The 19,216-nt window shown below is 43.1% G+C and overlaps 1 protein-coding gene across 1 annotated transcript in view; it reads left to right on the top strand.

The window, feature by feature from the left end:
• Positions 1-900: 900 nt before the first annotated feature.
• LOC106607187 (cGMP-dependent protein kinase 1) overlaps positions 901-19,216 on the top strand; it is a 193,902-nt gene continuing 175,586 nt past the window's right edge. The window contains exon 1 of the mRNA XM_014203919.3: positions 901-1,486. Coding sequence (XP_014059394.2) covers positions 1,227-1,486 — 260 coding nt within the window. The 5' untranslated portion in view covers positions 901-1,226. The remainder of the gene's footprint in view (positions 1,487-19,216) is intronic.

The raw sequence follows: 19,216 nt of genomic DNA, 5'->3' as shown, positions 1-19,216 counted from the left end.
TGCGTTAGCTGCTCGGATGAAAGGGTGTTCGCTGCCATTCCAGAAGCTTTGTGTTGATGATTTCAAGACGGTGAACATTTGTCAATGCAAAAACAATCTCCCTACATGGCTGCAGGAAGATGTTTTGGGGTGGGAGTGCTCTCACACAGGAGTAATAATAAATCACTAATTTGGTGGGTATTATTTGTATTTATTTAAAAAATATTATTATTATTTATTTTAGATTTATCAGGGGATGCTGAGCAACCTCAGCACCCCTACGTCCTGCTTCTATGTCTCCCTAGCTTTGGGACACAACATCAGCAGTCTATGTATTGGTTGGACTTCCTCAGTTGTGAATGAATGGTTTCTAGGTGAGTGGCTACAACAATATAGTAGGCTACACCAAACAAAAACGTTCCCTGTCAACAAAGGAATCATGTCTAGGAACTCTACTTGCTATATATAAAGTGAACTGTGACCCTCCCTATCAAATAAAGGTCTGAATCCAACTTTTTGTTGAACTGCACCATATTCCTGCTGTGTAGACAGTACATTTCATGGTAGGAAGTATTGAGTAAAGTGCGTGGTCTAATTGGCAGCCCACAGTCTAACTCAACAGGAATATGCTGCTGTTCGGACAAAAGTTGGATTCAGACGTTTATTTGATAGCGACGGACACTTTTCATTTTACATCTGGTAAGTCGTTTTTCTAGAGATTGTAAAAATGCATTTGTTGACAATAAACCTTTTTTTTGTGAGAAGCCGGCTATATTGTGGAAGGTTTACTTTCTGTCGCCAGCCACCAGAACGATGCATAACTCATGGAGTCCAACCAATACACAGACTACTGATGTTGTGTCCGAAAGCTACAATCTTCCACACTATGACAGTCTAGCATATGGCTTGCCTCCCCAAAGAGGAAGACTGCTGTATTGGTTTCTCAATGAAGGATCATCAATAGGTCCCTGGAGGGTCAGGGTATATGTCTGTGGACCAGCAGCCCAGCGGACCAGCGCTGCGGATCTATCAACCGCCCGCTCGGCTGTTTAAACGCCGATTTAAATCCTCTCCTTTCAATACCAAACGAAACAAACACGTGGATTGCAAAGGGATCCTTCTCAATACGCACGGTGGAGCCCGTGTACGCATTGGAAACAACGGAATTCTGACCACAAGAAACTGTTTAAATATAGGAGTTGTGTTTTTCGAGAGTAAACAACGGTGAAGTTTCCGCAGATTTCAAAATGAGTGACCTCGAGGAGGATTTTTCCAAGATTTTAATGTTGAAGGAGGAGAGGATACGAGACTTGGAGATGCGTCTGGCGGACAGGGAGGACGAGATCCAAGAACTGAAGAGGAAACTGCACAAATGTCAGTCCGTTTTGCCCAGCGCTCAACTTATTGGACCGAGGACCAGGACTCGGGCGCAAGGCATCTCGGCGGAGCCTCAAAACTACCAAGACCTGTCGAGGCAAGCCTTTCGGAAATATGACAAGTCCGAGTGGTAAGAGTTTGAACCTGGTGTTATTGGTGTCGAATTATTTAGGGTTTTTATACAGCAAAATATGTTTGTTTATCCATCGTGTGCAGTTGACGAGGTAGGCTATAGAAAACATATAAAACAAAAATGTAGCCTAATGGTTTGAGTTGCATTTAGACTACTTTAAACAGATAGGTGTGATGTCAGGCCATTGAATGTCAATCATTCACAATGACAACAGGGCTGACCACTAGTTCTACTGTGGAGATGGAGACGCGCTTCCATGAATGGGGCAGTGCGAGCGCGTTCATTCTTGGGGCCGATGACGTAGCTCCAAGACAGGCTTCCAGGAGGAGTTTATGGATCCGATCCATCATTGCATTCCCACCGGAGGTAAAGTGGAGGAAGCACGAAGCATTATTGGCTTTTAGTAGCTGGATGCTAAGCGCCCGAAGTATAGTCTGAGGATATTTAATACTCCATTAGAAAAAGCTTTTTTGACCATATGCTCTCCTTATCACCATCCGTTTCACCTTTGTAGCTTCAGTGTTGGATGTTCTAAATTATTAGGGTTCATTCTTTGTAGGACCGACTCCCTTGGCCTGGTAACTGGATGAAATTTGATTACAGATGTCACATCATGAAAGCAAACACAGAGGAAATGAATGGATACAGAGCTGTTATTTTTTTAAGGAAATGAATGCCTCATCTTTAGGCCTAATCAGATTGAGTCAATGGTATCCGGCCTAATGAGTTACTAAACATACACTTCAGAAAAAGTGTTTATCAAAAGATTCAAATATATTCCTGATGATTTAACAATGGCAGTTCAACATACCAAAGTCATGCACAATAAACACCAAAATGGCCATTTGCAGTAGGTAGTGTGATCAATTAGGTTTCTTTTAACTCAACACAAGCCCATTCATAAAGTCTTCACTGTGGATTTCACTGTAATTTCCATTTTACTCTAAAGGTTTTTCCTGTGAGACTGACACAGCAACTCATCTTCCCTGACAGCTTTGTTCTCTGTGACTAAAACCGTATGGTATGGGTGGTGACCTTTTCAAACTGCTGCTTACCCTGTCTAGACAGACATTTACACACGTGCACGCACGCACACACACACACACACACACACACACACACACACACACACACACACGGTCTGAATTAGATTAGAAACTGTACCCACTGCACGCACAGTAAAAGGCCAATATGAGCTGATTGTCAGGTAACCAGATAGCACTAAAATAACTATACAAGGAGAAGATTAGTGTTATTAATAATTCAGTGTTCTACTGTTATGTCAGGCCATAATGATCTGTTGGAAATTTAGAAATTTTTCAAATTATGTTTTCAGCCCTGCTGGTGTTCCATAGTGAGTCATGGGAGAGCGCAGTGATTTTCAGAAGTTAGGAACTAGTGTCACGTGAACGAACAAAATCTTAATTTTTAAAAATGAGTTCCAAGACAGCTGGCTCCTGGCAACATGTGTCGGTTTAGCATGACGCCATCTGTCGGAAGACAATGGTATTATCCATAAAGAGTAATGCCATTAAAGTGCAAAATAATTGCTTTCATGTCCTCTGGTATTTGTTCTCTTTCTATGGAAAATGATCCCTTTCGGGATACTAGTACAGTGGTGGTCCAAGGCCACAGGCAGCTGATGAAAAGGATGGAATGTCTTGATTCCTGGTTAAAAAATGGGATGTGTGTCGTTATTTAATGGATCTGGTTGTGCACTTGCTTGTGGCTCTGTTAGGGGTCAGAGACATTGAGACATAGTGACCTCAATTCGTGTCAGAACCAGGTACCAACGGACAGCCTCCTGATCATCGGATTACAGAACCATGGAGCAATGGATCCTGTTCCTATTGATCGCCATAGGAAAGGGCTGAGCTGGAAGTATAGCGAGGTGAAATGTAAGCCTGTCTCCAACACAGAGGTGGTTTAAAGGGCACAGGGAGGATGGGAGGGATGGAGGATAAGAAGGGGATGTACTTATCTGGTTGTTGAAAGTTGACCTATTGACTTTTATTTGGGAGTGGAAGTGTACCTAATGGTTCATTGTCAGTAGATTTAAGCAATGCCCAGGGCCAGGAGTTTATGTGATCAGTGCCCTACTCCCCACAAATGTAAAATTATTGGTTTAAGCATGGGCTAGACTGAGTTTCCATCCACTACACTGTTTATACCAGTCCTTTTTAAATCCAGGAAAGGAAAGTATCGGGATGCAGGGCATGTTTTCCTGGTCAAATCACTTGGTCAGGAACAAATCCTGGACCTAGAATGCCTCATTGGTCAGTAGGTTTGTGTAATGAGGTCTCCAGGAAAGTATTTTGTTTAATACTAATACCTTATCTCACGAATTACATCTCAAGCTAAAAGGGAAAAGAGTATAAACTTGCCTCTTAAACTGTTCTTCCCCTTGCAGAAGTGATTAGCATTCTCGTTTTACCAAATCATATATTATGTCAGAGTTGTTTAAACTTTGTTGTCCCTAAAGCACCCATTAAAAGGTTCAGGGTCTTGATCTTCAAGCCAGCTCTCATTGCCACACTATTACAGCCAATATTATATATCACTGTCACCATATCATAGCCAGACTTACAGTGTGATAATAGAGCAGTAATAGCATTGTAATAACAGCTGTTGAGTGGTTGGGCAACATAAACTCTCCTATCCAGACCTTTTGAAAACACATAGAAGGATCCTTCAGACAATGTTTTTGGTCACAGTTTGCTGTCCTCTGTAGCTTAGTTTAGTATGGCGCTTGCAACACTAGGATTGTAGGTTAGATTCCCGGGACCACTTGTATGTAAAATGCATGCGCATGACTGTAAGTCATTATAGATAAAAGCATCTGCTAAATGGCATATATTATTATTATTATTATTATCATATATATTACAGTTAAGCATGATTAAGGTCCAATAATGGTATTTCTCTAGATCACTGGTTTCTGAGTTTCATTGATCAAAAAGTTTGTGTGCACCAGACATTCTATTAGTCTTCAGATATTCTCCCTAACTGCTCAGTCACTGTTAACACATACCACAAGAGGGCAGTTTTGATCTTTTTTTCAAGTCATCATACTGTCTGGTGACTGGCTATGGACAGAGCTACAGCACTTTCTTACCACATGCGATTCTAACCACTAACCCTAACCTTGAACTTAGCCCTGACCCTACCTCTACATTAAGAATAAAAAGCTCATGTAGGCTACTTGCTTGTCGTTAGTGACGTTAATGCCACTGGCGTTTCTAGTGACTACTGTCCTTTGATCTTACAATATCACACATCACTGTATTTTGATTTAACATAAAAGGTGATTAAAAACGGGCCGCGATAAGTGGCGAAGGTCTCAGACTTCAATTGGAGTAGGGCAGAAAAACACAAGGAGTTTTGCAAGATGCACGGTTCGTGGTGCTCACTCCCGTGAGCGGTGTTGCTGGCTCGGCGCTCGAGGTGGCAAAATATTAGCTGAAGTCTTGAGCAGTCGCCGCGCATGGTTGACCAATGAGCAGAGTTCATCTTGTCAACCAATCAAACAATGTTTTAACCTGTTGGAGGTAGGGGGCAGTATTGACACGGCCGGATAAAAAACGTACCCAATTTAATCTGGTTACTACTCCTGCCCAGTAACTAGAATATGCATATAATTATTGGCTTTGGATAGAAAACACCCTAAAGTTTCTAAAACTGTTTGAATGGTGTCTGTGAGTATAACAGAACTCATATGGCAGGCAAAAACCTGAGAGGATTCTATATGGGAAGTGGCCTGTCTGACAAGTTGTTGTTCATCTTGGCTCTTTTTATTGAAGACTGAGGATCTTTGCTCTAACGTGACACTTCCTACGGCTCCCATAGGCTCTCAGAGCCCGGGAAAAAGCTGAACGATATCGAGGCAGCCTCTGGCTGAAACACATTATCGCTTTTTGCAAGTGGCCGATCAGAGTACTATGGGCTTAGGCACGTGCCCGAGTCGACCCCATGCTTTATTTTCTTTCGTCTGTTTACCTAAATGCAGATTCCCGGTCGGAATATTATCGCTATTTTTACGAGAAAAATGGCATAAAAATGGATTTTAAACAGCGGTTGACATGCTTCGAAGTACGGTAATGGAATATTTAGAATTTTTTTGTCACGAAATGCGCCATGCTCGTAACCCTTATTTACCCTTTCGGATAGTGTCTTGAACGCACGAACAAAACGCCGCTATTTGGATATAACAATGGATTATTTGGGACCAAACCAACATTTGTTATTGAAGTAGAAGTCCTGGGAGTGCATTCTGACGAAGAACACCAAAGGTAATAACATTTTTCTTATAGTAAATCTGACTTTGGTGAGTGCTAAACTTGCTGGGTGTCTAAATAGCTAGCCCTGTGATGCCGGGCTATCTACTGAGAATATTGCAAAATGTGCTTTCACCGAAAAGCTATTTTAAAATCGGACATATCGAGTGCATAGAGGAGTTCTGTATCTATAATTCTTAAAATAATTGTTATGCTTTTTGTGAACGTTTATCGTGAGTAATTTAGTAAATTCACCGGAAGTTTGCGGGGGGTATGCTAGTTCTGAACATCACATGCTAATGTAAAAAGCTGTTTTTTGATATAAATATGAACTTGATTGAACAAAACAGGCATGTATTGTATAACATAAAGTCCTAGGTGTGTCATCTGATGAAGATCATCAAAGGTTAGTGCTGCATTTAGCTGTCTTCTGGGTTTTTGTGACATTATATGCTAGCTTGAAAAATGGGTGTCTGATTATTTCTGGCTGGGTACTCTGCTGACATAATCTAATGTTTTGCTTTCGTTGTAAAGCCTTTTTGAAATCGGACAGTGTGGTTAGATTAACGAGAGTCTTGTCTTTAAAATGGTGTAAAATAGTCATATGTTTGAGAAATTGAAGTAATAGCATTTCTAAGGTATTTGAATAACGCGCCACAGGATTCCACTGGCTGTTACGTAGGTGGGACGATTTCGTCCCGCCGGCCCTAGAGAAGTTAATGACAATATTCGAGCTGACAACAACCGGGGAAGGAGGGTGGGAAGGGTAAACTGGAGGTGAAGATGAAGATGGAGGACAAGGGGAAAAAGGAAGAAACTGGAACATATTATGAATAAATATAAAGTGGGGGATTGTACAAACCCTCAGGAAGACTTGGTGAAGGAGAAGATGGCGGACAAGGGAAACAGAAGAAAAGTGAAATATGTCCTGAGTGAATATGGAATGGAGGTTTGCACAGAACTTCTGGAAGAGCTAGATAAGGACATTGAATATGACAAGAGTAAGGGTGAATCAATTGTGGTGGCAGGTGTAGTGATGACAGTCAAGAATGAGTTGAGTGTAGAGGGAAGTGTAAATTAGGGATACGTGCTCTAGTAGCTCGGAGATGGAACCTTACAGGAGCCTGAAGTATCCGCGGTGAGGACTGCCGAGTTTTGGACTTGTTCCGAGGATGTAAAGGATGATTCTGGCCCAGTGGGAGGGAGATTGGTGGAGAGATTGGATCCTTGCAGTTTGGCTGAAGAGTGGAGGACTGTGATGAAGAAAAATTTAACAAAAAGTGCAAACGTTGTTAATGAGTATAGGTTTTTGGTTGGAGTAAGGTACACTAACAATTATGCTTTTTTGGGGAGATGCATTTGAAGTATCAAGGATGGTAAGGGATGCATTGGGAAAGGTGGAGACGGTTAGAGTGACCAGAAGTGGTTTTGTTTTGTTTTCTTGTGTGTTGAAAGAGCAGATGGAAAAGGCGTTAAGGATCGACAAACTATCGACTTATGAAGTGGAGAGTTTAGATTTTTGTAGCAGAGCACTGTTAAAAGGTCTCATCTCTGGTGTTGCGTTGGATGTGGAGGCCTTGTGATTTATGAGGAGCATACCAGGAGTAGTTGGAGCATGTCGGCTGAACCGTGTAGTGGATGGGGGAAAAGAAGAAAGCCTGTCGGTATTATTGATGTTTGATGAAGTGTTTCTCCCTTCACATGTGAAAATGGGATATGTTAGATATGCGGTGAGAGCTTTTGTGTCCAAGCCGTTGTTTTGCCAGAATTACAAAAGGTATGGACATGTATGAAGTGTGTGCCGAAGGAATGTTGTTAAGGAATCTGAGGGTGTACGATGTTGTAATTGTGATGGCAACCACATTTCAAATTCCTTGGAGTGCCCGGTTAGGGTAAAGGTGTCACGTCCTGACCAGTAAAAGGGGTTGTTTGTTATTGTAGTTTGGTCAGGGCGTGGCAGGGGGTGGTTGTTTGCGGTTTAGTCTGTGCACCTTACTGGACTGTTATCGTTGTTATTTTGTTTAAGTGTGGTTACCTTCAATAAATCGAAGATGAGCAATATACCCGCTGCATATTGGTCCGATGATTTCTCCTCTTCAAACGACGAAGATTAGGACAGAACCACCCACCATAAGAGGACTAAGCAGTGGAGGAGGGAGCAGCAGCAGGAGAGCTACTTAGAGTCGTGGACATGGGAGGAAATAATGGATGGAAAGGGACCCTGGAGGCAGGCAGGGGAGTACCGGCGCTCGAAGGAGGAGCTGGACGCAGCAAAGGCTGAGCGACGGAGATACGAGGCACTATATCCTCCATTTCAGGAGGTGAGGAGGCAGCCCCAAAACATTTTTTGGGGGGGGCACACAGGGAGTTGGAGTAAGTCAGGCAATAGGCCTGAACCAACTCCTCCTGCTTATTATGGGGAGCGTTTGGCGTTGAGAGCACCGTGCTATGCGGAAGTGCGCACGGTCTCGCTCATCCGCACGCACAGTCCGGTACGGTTGATACCAGCCCCCCGCAAGTGCCGTGCTTGAGTGGGCATCCAGCCAGGGAGAAGTGCGCCGGCACAGCACATCTGGCCACCAATGCGTCTCCTAGGCCCACACTACCCTGCGCTTGCTCTACGCATGGCAGCCACTATGCCTCAGCACAGCCCAGTTTGCCCTGTGCCAGCACTCCGCCCGTGCAGGGCTACAGTGACAATCCAGCCAGGATGGGTTGTGCAGGCAGTGTGCTCCAGACCTCCAGTATTTATTCAAGACCCAGTGTATCCTGTTCCTGCTCCTCGCACTAGCCCTATGGTGCGTGTTACTGTTCTGGCGCCTCCAAAGCCAGCCCCACGCATAAGGCCTCTAGTGCGCCTGCCCAGTCCAGTACATCCTGTTCCTGCTCCTCGCACTAGCCCTGAGGTGCGTGTCATTAGTCTGGCGCCTCCAAAGCCAGCCCCACGCATCAGGCCTTCAGTGCGCCTGCCCAGCCCAGTACGTCCTGTTCCTGCTACTCGCACTAGCCCTGTGGTGCGTATCACTAGTCTGGCGCCTCCAAAGCCAGCCCCATGCATCAGGCCTTCAGTGCGCAGTCCCCGTCCAGAGCTTCCGGCGACAGTTCCCCGTCCAGAGCTTCCGACGACAGTTCCCCGTCCAGAGCTTCCGGCGACAGTTCCCCGTCCAGAGCTTCCGGCGACAGTGCCCCGTCCAGAGCTTCCGGTGACAGTTCCCCGTCCAGTGCTTCCGGCGACGTCCTACAATCCGGAACCGACAGAGACGGCCCACAGTCCGGAGCCTGCAGAGACGGCCCACAGTCCGAAGCCTGCAGAGACGGCCGACAGTCCGGAGCCTGCAGCGACGCACCTCAGCCCGAGGTCTCCAGCGACGCACCTCAGCCCGAGGTCTCCAGCGACGCACCTCAGCCCGAGGTCTCCAGCGACGCACCTCAGCCCGAGGTCTCCAGCGACGCACCTTAGCCCAGAGCCTTCAGCAGTGGTCTACAGCCATGAGCCTTCAAGGGGGGTGGGCAGGTTAGAATGGGAACTAAAGCCGGAGCCTGAGCCACCTCAGTATTTGGAGCATTGGGGAGTTGGGTGGGGGGGGTTGTAGCACGAGAACCGTCGGTGACGGCAGCCACCCTCCCTTTAAGTTTGGGGTTATTTTTGTGGGGTTTTTGTGTTTCGGTGCTTCCGGGGTCTGCACCTTTGGGGGGGGGGGGGGGCGGTACTGTCACGTCCTGACCAGTAAGAGGGGTTGTTTGGTCAGGGCGTGGCAGGGGGTGGTTGTTTCCGGTTTAGTCTGTGCACCTTACTGGACTGTTATCGTCGTTATTTTGTTTAACCTCTCTAGGGTCGGCAGGACGAAATCGTCCCACCTACTCAACAGCCAGTTGAATCCCGTGGCGCATTATTCAAATACCTTAGAAATGCTATTACTTCAATTTCTCAAACATATGACTATTTTACACCATTTTAAAGACAAGACTCTCGTTAATCTAACCACACTGTCCGATTTCAAAAAGGCTTTCAACGAAAGCAAAACATTAGATTATGTCAGCAGAGTACCCAGCCAAAAATAATCAGGCACCCATTTTTCAAGCTAGCATATAATGTCACATAAACCCAGAAGACAGCTAAATGCAGCACTAACCTTTGATGATCTTCATCAAATGACAACCCTAGGACATTATGTTATACAATACATGCATGTTTTGTTCAATCAAGTTCATATTTATATCAAAAACCAGCTTTTTACATTAGCATGTGACGTTCAGAACTAGCATACCCCCCGCAAACGTCCGGTGAATTTACTAAATTACTCACGATAAACGTTCACAAAAAACACAACAATTATTTTAAGAATTATAGATACAGAACTCCTCTATGCACTCGATATGTCCGATTTTAAAATAGCTTTTCGGTGAAAGCACATTTTGCAATATTCTCAGTAGATAGCCCGGCATCACAGGGCTAGGTATTTAGACACCCACCAAGTTTAGCACTCACCAAAATCAGATTTACTATAAGAAAAATGTTATTACCTTTGCTGTCTTCGTCAGAATGCACTCCCAGGACTTCTACTTCAATAACAAATGTTGGTTTGGTTCAAAATAATCCATAGTTATGTTAAAATATCCTCTGTTTTGTTCGTGCGTTCAAGACACTATCCGAATGGTAAAGAAGGGGGACGCGCACGACGCATTTCGTGACCAAAAAATTCTAAATATTCCATTACCGTACTTCGAAGCATGTCAACCGCTGTTTAAAATCCATTTTTATGCCATTTTTCTCATAAAAAAGCGATAATATTCCGACCGGGAAAGCGTGTTTAGGTTCAAAGACGAAAGAAAATAAAAACATGGGGTCGACTCGTGCACGCGCCTCAGCCCATTGTCCTCTGATAGAGCACTTGCCAAAAGCGCTAATGTTTTTCAGCCAGTGGCTGGAATTACATCATTCAGCTTTTTCCCGCCTTCTGAGAGCCTATGGGAGCCGTAGGAAGTGTCACGTTACAGCAAAGATCCTCAGTCTTCAATAAACAGAGTCAAGAAGCTCAAGGAATGGTCAGAGAGGGCACTTCCTGTACAGAATCTTCTCAGGTTTTTGCCTGCCATATAAGTTCTGTTATACTCACAGACACCATTCAAACAGTTTTAGAAACTTTAGGGTGTTTTCTACCCAAAGCCAATAATTATATGCATATTCTAATATGCAGTAGTAATAACCAGATTAAATCGGGTATGTTTTTTATCCGGCCGTGTAAATACTGCCCCCTACCCCCAACAGGTTAAGTGTGGTTACCGTCAATAAATCGAAGATGAGCAATATACCCACTGCATATTGGTCCGATGATTTCTCCTCTTCAGACGACGAAGATTATAACAAAAGGAGTATGAAGTGCCAAGGGTCAGGAATATACAGACAAAAGACTTTACAATTTACATACAGTACCAGTCAAAAGTTTGGACACACCTACTCATTCAAGGGTTTTTCTTTATTTTTACTATTTTCTACACTGTAGAATAATAGTGAAGACATCAACACTATGAAATAACATGTTGTCGTGCCCTCTTCACAATTGTCTTGGTGTGTTTGGACCATGATAGTTCGTTGGGGATGTGGACACCAAGTAACTTGAAACTTGACCTGCTCCACTTCAACCCTTTCGATGTTAATGGGGGCTTGTTCGGCCCTTCTTTTCCTATGGTCCACGACCGGCTCCTTTGTCTTGCTCACTTTGAGGGAGAGGATGTTGTCCTGGCACCACACTGCCAGGTTTCTTACCTCCTCCCTATACAGTGAGGGAAAAAGTATTTGATCCCCTGCTGATTTTGTACGTTTGCCCACTGACAAAGAAATGATCAGTCTATAATTTTAATGGTAGGTTTATTTGAACAGTGAGAGACAGAATAACAACAAAACAATCCAGAAAAGCGCATGTCAAAAATGTTATAAATTGATTTGCATTTTAATGAGGGAAATAAGTATTTGACCCCCTCTCAATCAGAAAGATTTCTGGCTCCCAGGTGTCTTTTATACAGGTAACGAGCTGAGATTAGGAGCACACTCTTAAAGGGAATGCTCCTAATCTCAGTTTGTTACCTGTATAAAAGACACCTGTCCACAGAAGCAATCAATCAATCAGATTCCAAACTCTCCACCATGGCCAAGACCAAAGAGCTCTCCAAGGATGTCAGGGACAATATTGTAGACCTACACAAGGCTGGAATGGGCTACAAGACCATCGCCAAGCAGCTTGGTGAGCAGGTGACAACAGTTGGTGCCATTATTCGCAAATGGAAGAAACACAAAAGATCTGTCAATCTCCCTCGGCCTGGGGCTCCATGCAAGATCTCACCTCGCGGAGTTGCAATGATCATGAGAACGGTGAGGAATCAGCCCAGAACTACACGGGAGGATCTTGTCAATGATCTCAAGGCAGCTGGGACCATAGTCACCAAGAAAACAATTGGTAACACACTACGCCGTGAAGGACTGAAATCCTGCAGCGCCCGCAAGGTCCCCCTGCTCAAGAAAGAACATATACATGCCCGTCTGAAGTTTGCCAATGAACATCTGAAAGATTCAGAGGACAACTGGGTGAAAGTGTTGTGGTCAGATGAGACCAAAATGGAGCTCTTTGGTATCAACTCAACTTGCCGTGTTTGGAGGAGGAGGAATGCTGCCTATGACCCCAAGAACACCATCCCCACCGTCAAACATGGAGGAGGAAACATTATGCTTTGTGGGTAAGGGGACAGGACATCTTCACCGCATCAAAGGGACGATGGACGGGGCCATGTACCGTCAAATCTTGGGTGAGAACCTCCTTCCCTCAGCCAGGGCATTGAAAATGGGTCGTGGATGGCTATTCCAGAATGACAATGACCCAAAACACACGGCCAAGGCAACAAAGGAGTGGCTCAAGAAAAAGCACATTAAGGTCCTGGAGTGGCCTAGCCAGTCTTCAGACCTTAATCCCATAGAAAATCTGTGGAGGGAGCTGAAGGTTCGATTTGCCAAACGTCAGCCTCGAAACCTTAATGACTTGGAGAAGATCTGCAAAGAGGAGTGAGACAAAATCCCTCCTGAGATGTGTGCAAAACTGGTGGCCAACTACAAGAAACGTCTGACCTCTGTGATTGCCAACAAGGGTTTTGCCACCAAGTACTAAGTCATCTTTTGCAGAGGGGTCAAATACTTATTTCCCTCATTAAAATGCAAATCATTTTATAACATTTTTGACATGCGTTTTTCTGGATTTTTTTGTTGTTATTCTGTCTCTCACTGTTCAAATAAACCTACCATTAAAATTATAGACTGATCATTTCTTTGTCAGTGGGCAAACGTACAAAATCAGCAGGGGATCAAATACTTTTTTCCCTCACTGTAGGCTGTCTCATCGTTGTCAGTGATCAGGCCTACCACTGTTGTGTCATCGGCAAACTTAATGATAGTGTTGGAGTCGTGCTAGGCCACGCAGTCGTGGGTGAACAGGGCGTACAGGAGGGGACTAAGCACACACCCCTGAGGATCAGTGTGGCAGATGTGTTGTTGCCTACCCTTACCACCTGGGGGCGGCCCATCAGGAAGTCCAGGATCTAGAGGGAGGTGTTTAGTCCCAGGGTCCTTAGCTTAGTGATGAGCTTTGTGGGAACTATGGTGTTGAATGCTGAGCTGTAGTCAATGAACAGCATTCTCACATCGGTGTTCCTTTTTTTCTGGTGGGAAAGGGCTGTGTGGATCTGTTGGGGCGGTATGCGAATTGGCGTGGGTCTTGGGTTTCTGCAATGATGGTGTTGATGTGAGACATGACTAGCCTTTCAAAGCACCTCATTGTTACCGACGTGAGTGCTACGGGCAGTAATCATTTAGGCAGGTTACCTTCACTTCTTGGGCACAGGGAATATGGTGGTCTGTAGGTATTACAGACTCGGTCAGGGAGAGATTGAGAATGTCAGTGAAGACACTTGCCAGTTGGTCTGCGCATGCTTTGAGTATACATCCTGGTAATCCGTCTGGCCCCGTAGCTTTGTGAATGTTGACCTGTTTAAAGGTCTTGATCACATTGGCTATGGAGAGTGTTATCACACAGTCGTCCGGAGCAGCTTGTGCTCTCATGCATGCTTTAGTGTTCCTATTTTGTTGTGTAACGCGGGTCGTATAAAGGAGACCAAGGTGCGGCGTGTGAAGTGCTCATATTTACTTTTAATGAATATACTTTAACAAAACAGTTCCGTCAGGTGACATACACTAAACAGAAAACAACTACCCACAAAACCCAGGAAGAAAAACCCCTACTTAAATATGATCTCCAATCAGAGGCAACGAGGATCAGCTGCCTCCAATTAGAGTTCAACCCAAACAATCCCAACATAGAAATAGAAAAACTAGAACTTAAACATAGAAATAGAAAACAGAAAACAACCCAAAACACCCCCTGTCACGCCCTGACCTACTCTACTATAGAAAATGACATCTTACTAGGGTCAGGACGTGACATGTTGCCTTACAACCTAGAATTTAAATTGATTTTTGGGGGGTTTGTATCATTTGATTTACACAACGTGCCTCCTACTTTGAAGATGCAAACTATATTTTTTATTGCGAAACAAACAAGAAATAAGACAAAAAAACAGAAAACTTTAGCGTCCATAACTATTCACCCCCCCCAAAGCCAATACTTTGTAGCGCCACCTTTTGCAGCAATTACAGCTGCAAGTCTCTTGGAGTACAGTGGTTTCTCCTTTAAATGTTGTGTCATACTGCGGACACCTTGCGTGCTGCTGCAGCATTCTGTGGCATGTCATTTAATTCTCAGCCATTTTTTGTTACTGCAAGTTATTGCTAGTTTGACCACCAGAGGGGATCTTTGAGAAGCATTTGATAGTTTTCCGTATTGGCATTACCAGAGAATTTAAAACCTTTTTTTTAATAACATAGTATATGGGATTGATTGAAAGGAATTTGGCTTAATTCATTTGATTAATATTATGGTGTTTCTATTTAAAGGAAAAAAACGAAACCCTCAGGGTTTCCGTTAGGATGGAATGGAAAATATGGCAATGTACAACATGACCGTCAGGAGTAGGCTACAGGATTGGAGGATTCTAAATTGTTTGCCTTCATTAGACAACTTTGTTTCAATATTTCTGTAAATCAGTGATATTTATTCCCATAGTAATTTGTGGGAATTAATAAATCAACATCTGCATTTTGAAAGAGTATTTTTCATCGTTATTTTATTAACGAAATGTGTTTATTTGTTTATTAGGCTACTGTGCAGTCTACAATACATACTGTAGTAAACATGTGAAAGTGCCTAATTCCTTACATAAGGGAGAGCAGGCCATGTCTGTACTACAGAATGTAGGGCACGCTGGAGACCGGTGTTATTTCATAGTTGTGATGTCTTCACTATTATTCTACAATGTAGAAAATAGTAAAAATAAAGAAAAATCTTGCAATGAGTAGGTGTGTCCAAACATTTGACTGGTAACGTTACTTGCTTATTTAATTTGATTAATATTATGGTTTTAATATTCCATGAAAAATGAAAAACCCTCTGGGTTTCCGTTAGGATGGAACAGAAAATATGGCGCTGTACAATGTGACGCTCATAAATTCAGAACATTGTCAGTTTGTAAATTCAGACCATTTCGCTCTCGGAGCCCACACTGGACGTTCGGGCCGAGGAGTAGGGTTGATTTGAGTGTTCTGGCCTTACACCGGCAGGCAAGCACCCAAGCTAACATTGGCTAGCTTGCTAGCTACTTCCAGACACAAATGAGACAACTCTGACCATTTTACTCGCCCTAGCTGAGCTGGTAGGACAGTTTTCGTGTTAACCAGAGCATTGGTGACTGTAAATGTGCTGCTGGATACAATTTAATTACGCTTTTTTTCTGACGTTTACTGACACAGGCCATATACAACGGGTGTTGAGTGCTCATAAATGAATTATTCTGGGCTATGGTACACACGAGAGTGCTCTGAAATCCGTGTAGATAGTAGGCTGGACACATTACATTTTTAACAAAGTTATTTTCTGATAAAAATGATTTCATTGCATCCGCCGTGGAGCCCAGCTTCATAATGACCATATTTCCCAGCTGCTTGCCGTCGTTTTGAAGTAATCGCGAAAAAACAGGCCTTATTTTAGTGCATTTTTCTTCATGCCAGCTCCTATTAGTTCTACTGAGCACCATGGCACCAACTCGCCTTCCGAAAGTTCTATTCCCAGTTTATTGTTAAACGTCACAATGCCTGCTTCGCTATTGTTGGCAATGAGATGTGCTCACATTGTTTTATAGTTAAAATGTAAACAACCCAAAAACTCTGCGGTCTTTCCATTGTTTCCTATGGGGGAAATATAGGCATGTCTGTCTATTTTGCCAAATATCTCGCAATGTGTATAATTAGATTTTTTTCAGGTCGGACGCCATTTTAATCATGAGAATCTCCTCTTTCTAATTATGTAAGCCTGGGCAGCTAGCTCGGTTGTTATCAAATGCTAGCCCCAAAATACTTTTTGCCTTTGGGATGCTGTCCCCCCATTGTTTACCTATGGAGAGGCATGCCGTTCTATTTTGCCAAATATCTCACTGTGTATATTTTGTTGTTTTTTTCAAGTCGGGCACCATTTTAATCAGGAGAATCTCCTCTTTGTAATTATATAAGTCTGAGCAATGAGCTCGTTTGTCATCGATCGCTAAACCAGAAATAGTCATACATTTACATTTTTTCCCTACTTTCTCATTATGCAGACATAAGCACAGTTGACACCATCGAGGTGCGATGTTTACTTTCTACACAAGTTGTTTTTTCCCCGTTTCGTCCGATGAACAGATTGTATTGGTAAAATAAAAAGGGCTCAATTTTTGTGCCATTTAGACGAAATGGAATTCTAAGCATCACTCCAGTCAAAACACGCTCTGCGAACGTTCGATTCCATTTATTTGCTATGGGCTCGCGCCTTGTTCCAGCTTAGCCAACGTTCTTAAGCCATTTTTCAACCTTGGGTGAATTTTGACTTGTTCTATTGTCCAGTTTATAGCCAGAGCGAATTTACGAAAGCCCCCGAACGTCCATTGAGAATGCACAACGACTATACCATTTAGCTAAGCTAAGAATGACTGGAATAACCAAGTCAATAAACGTTGGGTAGTTAGATAGCCTATAGTTAATATACTGGCAAGTTTGATGTATTATTACTAACGGTAGGTAGCTAGCTAACATACTGGTACATACTGCTGTAATGATATGCTATGTGGTTCGTAAGGACAGTAGCAAACAAATTGTCATCCAACATAATGTGTAAGGTAACTTATTTGAAAAGTCATTACTTTATTACATTGAGTCGCAAGCTACCCCTTGGTCGTTAGGGCAAATCTGGTCTGTGATAGAAGGGGTGGTTTTCACACCGAGCTTGGGTATTAGACAATTTTTTTGCTCAGCTATTAGCCCCCCTCCCCAACTTGCAACAAATTGTTGTTGTTCCCATCTCGTTCCTTTCCCTCTTCCATGCTCTCTCTCTATCCATCTGTCTCTCGTGTGCAGGTATGTTTTGATGTGAGAGAGGAAGCCAGTCCCATCATCATCACCTCACCCACTCTTAAGATAACCCTCGGGGCAACTGGGGGCCCAATGCTGGTTAGGAGACACTGCAATTGTGATGAACTGAGAGAATATTAGGGTAGCACTATAATTCATTAATCATATGCTGTCTGCCTCTGTTCTTACCTCTTTTCCTTTCTGTCTTCTACACCTCTCTCCCAAACTCGTCTTTTTTCCTTGTTTTATAATGCACACCATATGTGCATTGAAGTACAGATTGAACTTGTATTTATAATATAATATTAAAATTATCATAATTATAATGCATGTATTATGTATTTATAACACCTGGATAATAAACTTCTTTCAATAAAGCGTTTCACATTCTCCACTGGTTGAAATTAAGTATCTTATTGAAAACTGTCCTGTGTCCTCAGATTAATGCAGATGAAGGGAGTTATATATGCATCGATTTTGTTATGTTTATATGTATTACAAATCAGTCATGTTTCTAGTCTATTGCATAGGTACAATGTGTAATTGTAACAATATAGCTTCCGTCCCTCTCCTCGCGCCTACCTGGGCTCAAACCAGGGACCCTCTGCACACAACAACAACTGACACCCACGAAGCATCGTTACCCATCACTCCACACAAGCCGCGGCCCTTGCAGAGCAAGGGGAACAACTACTTCAAGGTCTCAGAGCGAGTGACGTCACCGATTGAAATACTATTAGCGCACACTCCGCTAACTAGCTAGCCTTTTCACACCGGTTACATAATCATTGATGTCCCAGGAACAGGAGTGGTAAACACCGTTGAAGTGTATAATTGTAATACATACATGCAGACACAGCATCATTCAAATAATGGAGTTTGATATGACTGAAAAAGAATGTCTCAGAGATTCATACCTGAACTGCACCTTTATTTGCCAAGGAAGAGTACATGATCAGTGAATATATTCAATGTACAGGCTACAATGTGGGAATCTCATGCATGGTAATAACTACAGTACATGTATATAGGACTTGCATCCTTGGCACAATAAAGTTATTATATTCTAATCTATCCGTAGGCTTCATTAATGCCAATCAGACTTGAAGTTGATACAACAACTATGATAGCTGAGGTTTATAGAGAGGTTCTGAACTAATATTCATACCAAACGTTTTAGGGTCCATACACAGATCGGCTACATAGTGTAGGTAGTTACACATCCATAGGCATACAGTTATTTTTATCCTCCACTACACAATAAGCAAGTAAATAGTTAGCTATGTTACTTCAGCTGCATTGCAAGGCAAGCTTACACAATTGTACATTCAATTTGCAGTAAATGCTTTAGCTAGCTAGATTCTTTACATCCACTTTTTTCACAAGACGACAGCCTGGTTTACTGGTTTTCTCAGGAGTCCCTAAAACATTAAACAACACGAATTACAAATTAATTCTCTTAACACTAGCTAGCTGGCCAATGTTAGCTAGTCCGATAACTTGCTTAATAGCGATTTTCATAAATTAACTTTATGACAAAAAAATATGCACAAACGTTTGTCTCTACATTAACTAACATATTCCTCTCAATTGTAATTTTTTTGCTTGACTTGTTATGACGTTATAACTACTTACATTTGTTTTGTCAGCCATCTTTGTTGAAGAAAACCACCAGGCACGGGTGGCTTGCATCAAAATTCATCATTGGAACCATTCGATATGATTGGTCATATAAAAACCTTTGGACCCAAATGCATAATGAGTGCTCTAACTCCACGTTGTGGTGGTCGGGAGCATTGAGGCCGTGACGCTGGGTACCTCTAAGTCCCGTGGTGCAAGCTCGCAACTTTTAAAGGAGGAACCACTGTATGTCTCTATAAGCTTGGCACTTCTAGCCACTGGGGTTTTTACCCATTC

Source organism: Salmo salar, chromosome 01 (genome assembly GCF_965601325.2).
Source record: "Salmo salar chromosome 01, fSalSal1, whole genome shotgun sequence".
Lineage (NCBI taxonomy): Eukaryota > Metazoa > Chordata > Actinopteri > Salmoniformes > Salmonidae > Salmo > Salmo salar.
Note: the sequence above shows the minus strand (reverse complement) of the source record. Positions and strands in the feature narration are given on the sequence as shown.